The sequence below is a fragment of the Carassius auratus genome, chromosome 30 (assembly GCF_003368295.1).
Source record: "Carassius auratus strain Wakin chromosome 30, ASM336829v1, whole genome shotgun sequence".
Taxonomy (NCBI): domain Eukaryota; kingdom Metazoa; phylum Chordata; class Actinopteri; order Cypriniformes; family Cyprinidae; genus Carassius; species Carassius auratus.
In genome coordinates this window covers 15095818-15107095 of record NC_039272.1, presented here as the reverse complement: position 1 = coordinate 15107095, position 11278 = coordinate 15095818, and the positions used below count along the sequence as shown (strand labels likewise).

The following is an 11278-nucleotide window of genomic DNA, read 5'->3' as shown; positions in this document are numbered from 1 at the left end:
AGTGTTAAGTTAAAGATATATTTTTGTCTTTTTGCTGTTTTAATTTTAAAAGTTGAACTGATTATCTTATATTGCCTTATTAAGCGTTAAGTTTTGAGGTTAAATTATTTAAAATTATTCTGAAGTTGTTTCTATTTTAGTAATTACCAAGTATGGATAGTACCAAATGGTCCATCTGATCAATTTCTTAACAAAATTTTTGCCATATTTGGCATTAGCCAAATTTAACTCCTGCATTGCTTGCAGAACAAGTACAGCATAAAGAGCCGGAGCAGGACTGGAGACTGTTGCGTTCAGAAGTCCAGCCGCAGCTTGCTTGTGGTGAGAGAAAACTTTAATTTCATTTTCACGATGTACACAGTTTAAAAAAAATGATGGCATCTTATATATTAATAATCATCAACTATATGTATTTTTTTTTTTTTTTTTTTTATGAAAAAGCATAGCTTTAATCTAAAACATTGTACTTTGTATATTACAGTATTGCAGACTTTCATCAGAAGTGTGTGGCATTGTGGTAAGGTAAATTATGCTATATTAAACTACATTTTATGGGGAAAAATAAACTGACTGAAAAGTGCATTAGTGCTCTGGCATAATACACTTGTTTTAGAATATATAATCAACATCCAGGCTTTACTGCAGGGTTTCCTTAAATCTGGCCTTAACAGTGAACTCTGGTTTGCAGAGTTTAATTCAAACCCTGATCAAATTGGAGAACTTGTTACCTTTCAGGAGTCTTTTATTAGGATTGGAGTTTAAACTCTACATAAACTAATTTTACATGAAGTAAAAAATTACTGATCTAATACTGAATTTCTGTGACAATCTATACATTTTTGAAGTGAGCTGCCACCATGAGTACGGACGCGGAGATGGCCGTTTATGGCAAGGCTGCAATTTACCTCCGTAAGCCTGAGAAGGAGAGAATCGAGGCTCAGAACAAACCATTTGATGCCAAAGCTGCTTGCTATGTGGTTGATGATAAAGAGCTGTACGTCAAGGGAACAATCAAGAGCAGAGATGGTGGCAAAGTCACTGTCATTGTGAATGACACTAAAGAGGTGAAATTTCATCATTCCACAAAAACTTTTACTTACATAATCTTAAACTTTTTTATGATTGTTCTAATTTAATGGATCAAATTTATAGGAGAGAGTTGCAAAGGAGGATGATGTCCACCCAATGAATCCTCCAAAGTTTGACAAGATTGAGGACATGGCCATGATGACCCATCTCAATGAACCCTCTGTGCTGTATAACCTCAAAGAGCGTTATGCCGCATGGATGATCTACGTAAGTTCTGGAGCAAAGTAAAACAGCATTTAAATTCATTTTGTCAGTGTTGTTGCAATCTGACCACTTCTCTGCTCATTTCAGACTTACTCTGGGCTTTTTTGCGCTACTGTGAACCCCTACAAGTGGCTCCCAGTGTATGATGCAGAAGTGGTGGCTGCCTACAGAGGCAAGAAGCGTATGGAGGCCCCACCCCACATCTTCTCTGTCTCTGACAACGCCTATCAGGCCATGCTGACTGGTAAGATCTGATTTATGTGATCTGAATTATTTCTAAGTTGATTTTGGTATGTCAGATTCACATTTTTATATATTATTCACATAACAATGGCTGAACAATTATTACCTTTTCATTTGCAGACAGAGAGAACCAGTCTGTCCTGATTACGTATGTATCTAGCCTACTCTACTGTTTGAGATGTTGAGAATGGTTATATTTTGCTCTGGTGGAACTTCTACATTACTTATCATCATTTCTCTTCTATTAACCAGTGGAGAATCTGGTGCTGGAAAGACTGTGAACACCAAACGTGTCATCCAGTACTTTGCCACAGTAGCAGTTCATGGTGACAAGAAGAAAGAGAATGCCAGCAAAATGCAGGTATGAGATACAAAACTATGATAAATATATTACTCTGAAAGATATTAAAAATTAATACTGAATTACTCTAGTCTCACACAATATATGTTACAGTATGCAAAATTAAAAATGTCTGCAAACAGTGATGACACATACAAGAGAAAATAACTGAAACCCCTTCAAACATCAAACAGGGCTCTCTTGAGGATCAGATCATTGCTGCTAACCCTCTGCTTGAGGCTTATGGTAATGCCAAGACTGTGAGAAATGACAACTCCTCTCGTTTTGTAAGTCAAGCTATTTTTATATTGAAACATAATTTAGAAATATTTAGCTTAGCTTTGTTGAGTATTTTTTTGTTGTTGTTTTTTTTAATACAGTACAGCAACTCAAATGTTCATTTTATTTTAAACAGGGTAAATTCATCAGAATCCATTTCGGCACATCAGGAAAACTGGCTAGTGCTGATATTGAGACATGTAGGTGGACATGATCTAATTTATCCATCCTCCACATTTGTTTGTCATGCTTCAGATGATTGTGACACAAGTACATTCTCTCAACAGATCTGCTGGAGAAGTCTAGAGTGACGTTCCAGCTTTCAGATGAGAGAGGCTACCACATCTTCTACCAGATGATGACCAACCATAAGCCTGAGCTGATCGGTAGATACACATATTTGTTTAATATTTACTATATTGTACAGATAATATTGTACAATTCTATGTAATAAATATTAATATAAATGTATTTTACAGAAATGACGCTCATCACCACCAACCCTTATGACTTCCCCATGTGCAGTCAGGGTCAGATCACAGTGGCAAGCATTGATGATAAAGAGGAGCTGGTTGCTACTGATGTGAGTCAATGCTGTTTTAAATAACAAACTCAATGTAAACATGGCTAATCATAGAGCTTGTTCTTTTCTCAATGAAATTTCCAGACTGCTATTGACATTCTGGGCTTCACTGCTGAGGAGAAGATGTGCATCTACAAGTTCACTGGAGCTGTGCTTCATCATGGTAACATGAAGTTCAAGCAGAAGCAGCGTGAGGAGCAGGCTGAGCCTGATGGCACAGAGGGTGAGACTAAATAGTACTAATGTGTCTGATTACATGCAGTGTTTGGATTGAGAGATCCACATTTCGTTATACGTAATTTTTTATTGTTGTTGTTGTTGCTACTTTTACATGGCAGAGGCTGACAAAATCTCCTACCTTCTGGGTTTGAACTCTGCTGATATGCTGAAGGCTTTGTGCTATCCCAGAGTAAAAGTTGGAAACGAGTTTGTGACCAAAGGCCAAACAGTGCCACAGGTGTGTGTAGATATATATGTAATAACATATCTCCATCATGTCATTTGTGTTCATCTTGAAAATCATGATTGAATATAGCAAATCAAAAAGTTTTTAATGAAAATTCACTCTATTCTTACAGGTTTACAACTCTGTTAGTGCCTTGTGCAAATCTATCTATGAGAGGATGTTCTTGTGGATGGTCGTTCGTATCAACCAGATGTTGGACACAAAACAGCAAAGAAATTTCTTCATTGGTGTGCTGGATATCGCTGGCTTTGAGATTTTTGATGTAAGAATCTTTTATGTTTATCTGTCTTTATGGAAAATAGAGTCACATTCAGCTGCCAGTAAATGATCCTGTTTCTTTCTCCAGTTCAACAGCATGGAGCAGCTGTGCATCAACTTCACCAACGAGAAACTGCAACAGTTTTTCAACCACCACATGTTTGTGCTGGAACAAGAGGAGTACAAGAAGGAGGGCATTGTTTGGGAATTCATTGACTTTGGCATGGACTTGGCTGCTTGCATTGAGCTCATTGAGAAGGTTTTTACTGGTTTATGAACTTATTAATTTCCATTTTCCGTTTTCAAAAGTATACATTTTTAATAATAAGCAACATTCTTTTATAAACAGCCCATGGGTATCTTCTCTATCCTTGAAGAGGAGTGCATGTTCCCCAAGGCTTCAGACACTTCCTTCAAGAACAAGCTGTATGATCAGCATCTTGGCAAGTGCAATGCTTTCCAGAAACCAAAGCCTGCCAAAGGCAAGGCTGAGGCCCACTTCTCCCTGGTCCACTACGCTGGAACTGTGGACTACAACATTTCTGGCTGGTTGGACAAGAACAAGGATCCACTGAACGAGTCTGTTGTGCAGCTTTACCAGAAGTCTTCTGTCAAACTGCTGGCTACTCTCTACCCACCTGTTGTTGAGGGTAATAAAACATTTAAGTGTTAATTAAACTGTGCTAATTTAATTATCCAAACACTGATTTAATTTTGCACTTTCTTCTGGTTATTACATTATGTGTCTTCCTTTGTCTCTTCATCTGCATAGAGACTGGTGGTGGAAAGAAGGGAGGCAAGAAGAAGGGTGGTTCCATGCAGACTGTGTCTTCACAGTTTAGAGTACGTCTTTGTTTGAAACCAAATTTGAATAATGATGCAGTGAAAGCAATGACTGTACATCAGCTTGCTTGACTCTACATCAGAGAAATTATATATCAACAAGTCAGTCAATGTGACTAAGAAAGCTGTAACTTTTGGTGATTAAACAGGAGAACTTGGGCAAGCTCATGACCAACTTGAGGAGCACTCACCCTCACTTTGTGCGCTGTCTGATTCCCAATGAATCCAAGATCCCAGGTAAAGTATCAAAGGGATTACAGATATTGTCATTAAAACAGTATTTAATACTTTTATTAATTTACCAAGATCATGATCTAAACTGTCCTTTATAGGTCTCATGGAGAACCACCTGGTTATCCACCAGCTGAGGTGTAACGGTGTGCTGGAGGGCATCAGAATCTGCAGAAAGGGCTTCCCCAGCAGAATCCTCTATGGTGACTTCAAGCAGAGGTAGCAGGGACCACATGAAAAAAAACATTTACTGTATGAGGCTCTTAATTGGAGGATATTAAACATTTTGATTAACCTTCAACAGATACAAGGTGCTGAATGCCAGTGTAATCCCAGAGGGACAGTTTATTGACAACAAGAAAGCTTCTGAGAAACTCCTGGGATCCATCGACGTTGATCACGACCAGTACAGATTTGGACACACAAAGGTTCATATTCTACTTAACAGCTTTTTAAAAATTTAATGATCATGATTTTTTGTATAAGATTATTCTGTTAAAATCACTGTCATTTATTATATAATAAGGTGTTCTTCAAAGCTGGTCTTCTGGGTACTCTTGAGGAGATGCGTGATGAGAAACTGGCTGCTCTGGTCACAATGACTCAGGCTGTCTGCCGTGGTTATCTGATGAGGAAAGAGTTTGTGAAGATGATGGAGAGGAGGTGAGGAATGTCATGAAAGGAAAAAAAACTCTTATTCTTATATTTATATTTCTCTATATTTACATTTATATTTCAGCTAGTATAAACCTTTTATCAGTGAAAATATTTATACCAATGATTCCTTCCCCACATGACTTCAGAATGTCAATGAATAATCAATAAGATTTCTTCCTCTCTATATCAAAAAAGCATTTTGGCAAATATTTAAGATTTACTTATATTTACAACAACCATGTTTTTATTAGTTTGTGTTAATACAGAATTCAGGGGAAAATCATGCCACAATGTATTGTTACCTATATTCTGAAGTACACATTGCATTGTGTTGTGATTTAGGGTTAAAGAAAATATCTGAAAACGAAACTTATAATATCTTGAAAGAAAAGTACCTTTTCGGTTTTTATACATATTTTTTACTCACATTTTTTGATACATGTAAGACATGTAGGAAGTATTGTGTAGACACGTATAAAAATAAGTGCATCCATCAGTTACTAATTATCTAAATGATTTAATCAGGGAGGCAATTTACACCATCCAATACAACGTCCGCTCTTTCATGAACGTCAAACACTGGCCATGGATGAAGGTTTACTACAAGATTAAGCCTCTGCTGAAGAGTGCTGAGACTGAGAAGGAGCTGGCAACCATGAAAGAGGACTTTACAAAATGCAAAGAAGATCTTGCCAAGGCTGAAGCCAAAAAGAAGGAGCTTGAAGAGAAGATGGTGTCACTGCTGCAGGAGAAAAATGATCTGCAGCTGCAAGTAGCATCTGTGAGTTTTACCTATGTGAATTAACTGAAATGTATCTCCATTAAAATGTAACAAAGGGGTTTTCAAAGAAATAACAATCTATTTTCCTAAAAGGAATCTGAGAATCTGTCAGATGCTGAGGAGAGATGTGAAGGTCTGATCAAGAGCAAAATCCAGCTTGAAGCTAAACTCAAAGAGACAACTGAGAGACTGGAAGATGAGGAAGAAATCAATGCTGAACTGACAGCCAAGAAGAGGAAGCTGGAGGATGAGTGCTCTGAGCTGAAGAAAGACATTGATGACCTGGAGCTCACCTTGGCAAAAGTGGAAAAGGAGAAACATGCCACTGAGAACAAGGTTGGAGATTTTGTTGTTTTGATTAATAATTTTATATTATGATATGGTATATTAAATGAGCTCATTTGGAAAAAAAAAACAGGTCAAAAACTTGACTGAGGAAATGGCAGCTCAGGACGAGAGCATTGGCAAACTTACGAAGGAGAAGAAAGCCCTCCAAGAGGCACATCAGCAGACCCTGGATGATCTCCAGGCAGAAGAGGACAAAGTCAACACCCTGACCAAATCCAAGACAAAGCTTGAGCAGCAAGTTGATGATGTGAGTCGTAATAATTAGGTTATACTTTGAATATATAATTTTGTATTTTTCTTACCATGAGTAGAAGTAATGACTAAATATGAAAGACATTAAATGTATTATATTCATAAGGTGTATAACTTGTGACATGTTAAAATGAATCAAATAATAATGGTGCTAATAATTAATCCACTTAATTAACACAATACCAACATCAAACTGCTTAGCTGGAAGGTTCCCTTGAACAAGAGAAGAAGCTCCGCATGGACCTTGAGAGAGCAAAGAGAAAGCTTGAAGGAGACCTGAAATTAGCCCAAGAGTCCATCATGGACCTCGAGAATGACAAGCAACAATCTGATGAGAAGCTGAAGAAGTAGGAAGTTTTTGTAAACTCTTACAAAAATAATGATTATCATTTATTTCAAATCATTCATTGTTCCCCTTTTACACACAGAAAAGACTTTGAAACAAGCCAGCTGCTCAGCAAGATTGAAGATGAACAATCTCTGGGTGCTCAACTCCAGAAGAAGATCAAGGAGCTTCAGGTATTTTTTTTTTCTTTTTGCTGTTAAAGGCAATGGTAAAATAAAGGCTAATAAGGTTTTATTAATACCACTGTAGGCTCGCATTGAGGAACTGGAGGAAGAGATTGAGGCTGAGCGTGCTGCTCGTGCCAAGGTTGAGAAGCAGAGAGCTGATCTCTCCAGGGAACTTGAGGAGATCAGTGAGAGGCTTGAGGAGGCTGGAGGAGCCACTGCTGCCCAGATCGAGATGAATAAGAAGCGTGAAGCTGAATTCCAGAAGCTGCGTCGTGATCTTGAAGAGTCCACCCTCCAGCATGAAGCTACGGCTGCTGCCCTCCGTAAGAAGCAGGCAGACAGTGTGGCCGAACTGGGAGAGCAAATCGACAACCTCCAGCGTGTCAAGCAGAAGCTTGAGAAAGAGAAGAGCGAATTCAAAATGGAGATCGATGATCTCTCCAGCAACATGGAGGCTGTTGCCAAAGCAAAGGTTTGACAATTGGTTCTTACATTTTTTCAAGGAAATGTATCAAATATGGTTAAGATTCTTAAGAAACAAATGATTTTGTGGTTTACAGGCCAATCTTGAGAAGATTTGCCGCACCCTTGAGGACCAACTAAGTGAAATAAAGTCCAAGAATGATGAAAACCTTCGCCAGATAAACGACCTCAGTGCTCAAAGAGCAAGATTTCAAACTGAAAATGGTAATAATGGAAACAAAATATATATCTATATGTATACATAAAAAATTATTTTATTTAAATATAAAAACTTATAGTGGCAAAAAGTTTTATATACCGGGAGCAGTACATTTTAAAGAGAAAAATGTTAGCTATGCTGCTCTTCTTGGGTTTTAAGCATGTTGTGGTTTAGTGTATTACAGTCAAACAGAAACCAGACTGACAGCAGTGCACCAAAATGAGCGCAAGTTGTCCAATTAGTTTATCCACTGTAAAGAACTGCCACTACACAATAGAAAAACAATGTTTCTTCCATTCATTAACATAGATATATACCATTTCCTCCACCATTCTTATATCTTACAATTATTTTTGTATTTTGTAAATGTACATTTCTAAAGGTGAGTTTGGCCGTCAACTGGAGGAGAAAGAGGCTTTGGTTTCTCAGCTCACCAGAGGCAAACAAGCTTTCACTCAGCAAATTGAGGAGCTTAAGAGGCAGATTGAAGAGGAGATTAAGGTAATAGCATCAACATAAACACATCATTTCCACTTACTATGCATCAAAGCTAATATTATGTGACTTTGTCTCCTAGGCTAAGAATGCACTGGCCCATGCTGTGCAATCAGCCCGTCATGACTGCGACCTGCTCCGTGAGCAGTTTGAGGAAGAGCAGGAGGCAAAGGCTGAGCTGCAGAGGGGAATGTCAAAGGCCAACAGTGAAGTTGCACAGTGGAGAACCAAATATGAAACTGACGCCATCCAGCGCACTGAGGAGCTTGAAGAGTCCAAGTATGAACATCACAAGAGCTGATGACTATGTGTTCATATGGAAAAGTCTTTCGTGTTAAAACTGGTGTTTACAAATGCATTGCAGGAAGAAGTTGGCTCAGCGTCTGCAAGAGGCAGAAGAACAAATTGAGGCTGTGAACTCCAAATGTGCCTCTCTGGAGAAGACCAAACAGAGACTCCAGGGCGAGGTGGAGGACCTCATGATTGATGTGGAAAGAGCCAATTCTTTGGCTGCCAACCTTGACAAGAAGCAGAGGAACTTTGACAAGGTTAAAAGCAAAACAAAAAAGTCATACTTTAATAAGATATTATTTTCAAAAAAGTTGTGTGGGCATTATTTCAGCATGCTGTAAGTTGAACATATCTGATCTTAATATGAATAAATACCTCCATTGAAGGTCCTGGCAGAATGGAAGCAGAAATATGAAGAAGGCCAGGCAGAGCTGGAAGGTGCCCAGAAAGAGGCTCGTTCACTCAGCACTGAGCTGTTCAAGATGAAAAACTCCTATGAGGAGTCTTTAGATCAGCTGGAGACCCTCAAGAGAGAGAACAAGAATCTGCAGCGTAAGACTGAAACATTAAAAAGTAAATATATATGATAAATCAATGCTAATAATGATAAAGATTATATTTTTCCTTTCTACAGAGGAGATTTCAGATCTGACAGAGCAGCTGGGTGATACTGGTAAGAGCATCCATGAGCTGGAAAAATCTAAGAAAGCAGTGGAGACTGAAAAGGCAGAGATTCAGACCGCCCTGGAGGAGGCTGAAGTGAGTATCTGGAGTTGAATATGTAATTCTGGCAGAAAACCATTATACTGTCTTATTAATGCATATTTTCATTCTAAAATGTAAATATTGTTTTTATTTTTCATAGGGCACCCTGGAGCATGAGGAGTCCAAGATTCTTCGTGTCCAGCTTGAGCTTAACCAGGTCAAGGGGGAAATTGACAGGAAGCTTGCAGAGAAGGATGAGGAGATGGAGCAGATCAAGAGGAACAGCCAGAGAGTCATTGAATCCATGCAGAGCACTCTGGACTCTGAGGTCAGGAGCAGGAATGATTCCCTGAGAATCAAGAAGAAGATGGAGGGAGACCTTAATGAGATGGAGATTAAGCTGAGCCATGCCAATCGCCAGGCTTCTGAGGCCCAGAAACAGCTCAGGAACATTCAGGGACAACTCAAGGTATATGACTTCTCTTTGGTTTATGGGTTCAGTAACATGATTGTATAATCTAAGCTATGTAAAGTAAAGGCAAACAGAAAGTATATCAAAAGCTTAATGTAATTGTTATGTTCAGGATGCCCAACTGCACCTTGACGATGCTCTGAGAGGACAGGAAGACATGAAGGAGCAGGTGGCAATGGTGGAGCGCAGAAACACTCTGATGCAAGCTGAGATTGAGGAGCTGAGAGCTGCTCTGGAGCAGACAGAGAGAGGCCGCAAAGTGGCTGAACAAGAGCTGGTGGACGCCAGTGAGCGTGTTGGGCTGCTGCACTCTCAGGTAACAGCATATTGTTATTTTTCTTACAAAGAATTTAAGAAAATTGAAAGTATTGTTTAAAATGTTCAGCCTGTTGCTTTCCATGTTACAGAACACAAGTCTCCTGAACAGCAAGAAGAAGCTTGAGACTGACCTTGTTCAGATCCAGAGTGAAGTTGATGACACTGTACAGGAAGCCAGAAACGCAGAGGAGAAGGCCAAGAAGGCCATCACTGATGTGAGAAACAGTAGCTGCCTAATGATTCACAAAACACTTTCTTAAAAATGTCAAACTAATATTTGTCTATATTATTGCAAAAGGCTGCAATGATGGCAGAGGAACTCAAGAAGGAGCAGGACACCAGTGCTCACCTTGAGAGGATGAAGAAGAATCTGGAGGTGACAGTGAAGGACCTGCAGCACCGTCTGGATGAGGCTGAGAATCTGGCCATGAAGGGAGGAAAGAAACAACTCCAGAAACTGGAATCCAGAGTAAGACTGCCTTTATTCTGATGTCCTCCTTTATCCTGATATTTATAGTGTTGATGTGGACATTATCCAGTGTCTAAGCATGTCTAAACATTAAGGTCCGTGAGCTTGAGGCTGAAGTTGAAGCAGAGCAGAGACGTGGAGCTGATGCTGTTAAAGGTGTCCGCAAATATGAGAGGAGAGTCAAGGAGCTCACCTACCAGGTACTTATAAAAAAAACTTCAGGACACATTAATCTGAATATGTTTTAATCTGAGGAACATGTATTATCTGCAGACTGAGGAGGATAAGAAGAACCTCAACAGACTGCAGGATCTGGTTGACAAGCTTCAACTGAAGGTCAAGGCTTACAAGAGGCAGTCTGAAGAAGCTGTGAGTACCTCATTTAAGAACTAGAAACATCTTCTTAACATTTGAGACCTTCTGCTGCTGATATAATTGTGTGTGGATTTGCAGGAGGAACTAGCCAATACTCACCTTTCCAAGTTGAGGAAGGTGCAGCATGAGTTGGAGGAGGCTGAGGAGCGTGCAGACATCGCTGAGTCTCAGGTCAACAAGCTCAGAGCCAAGAGCCGTGATGCTGGAAAGGTGATTTCTTTTTCTGATGCATATTTTTTTTAAGCATAACTACCTCTTTTATTCTCTTTTATACTAATCATATATGTGCTCACTCTCTTTTTTTCAAGGGCAAAGAGGCAGCTGAGTGAAAAACTTAATATACCATGTACATCTCAGTAAAAATGAATAAACCATCAAATTCAG

General features: G+C 39.1%; 1 protein-coding gene across 2 annotated transcripts; it reads left to right on the top strand.

The window, feature by feature from the left end:
• The first annotated feature begins 280 nt into the window (after positions 1-280).
• On the top strand, positions 281-11278 carry LOC113049348 (myosin heavy chain, fast skeletal muscle-like). Of its 2 annotated transcripts, none has more exons than XM_026211624.1 (41): positions 281-321; positions 482-522; positions 846-1064; positions 1153-1296; positions 1381-1537; positions 1657-1684; positions 1789-1897; positions 2071-2163; positions 2292-2355; positions 2443-2541; positions 2635-2738; positions 2823-2961; positions 3077-3195; positions 3317-3466; positions 3551-3721; positions 3812-4112; positions 4235-4305; positions 4455-4542; positions 4638-4755; positions 4841-4964; positions 5063-5199; positions 5719-5974; positions 6068-6310; positions 6393-6569; positions 6776-6921; positions 7003-7093; positions 7170-7559; positions 7648-7774; positions 8152-8270; positions 8347-8543; positions 8629-8812; positions 8942-9107; positions 9190-9314; positions 9421-9729; positions 9845-10048; positions 10140-10265; positions 10349-10519; positions 10615-10719; positions 10793-10888; positions 10973-11104; positions 11203-11278. In XM_026211624.1, exons 3-41 carry the CDS (start codon positions 858-860, stop codon positions 11221-11223), a joined length of 5808 nt encoding a protein of 1935 aa, XP_026067409.1. In that variant the 5' UTR covers positions 281-321; positions 482-522; positions 846-857; the 3' UTR covers positions 11224-11278. The 2 variants fall into 2 exon arrangements, with proteins under 2 accessions (XP_026067409.1, XP_026067410.1); XM_026211625.1 differs by having other exon boundaries at positions 297-321; positions 482-517.

Coding starts and splice junctions, on each gene's coding strand:
- LOC113049348 (XM_026211624.1), top strand. CDS start 858: ATGAGTACGGACGCGGAGATGGCCGTTTATGGCAAGGCTGCAATTTAC. Junction 2,739..2,822: donor AGGAGCTGGTTGCTACTGAT/GTGAGTCAATGC, acceptor TGAAATTTCCAG/ACTGCTATTGACATTCTGGG. Junction 7,094..7,169: donor AGAAGATCAAGGAGCTTCAG/GTATTTTTTTTT, acceptor ATACCACTGTAG/GCTCGCATTGAGGAACTGGA.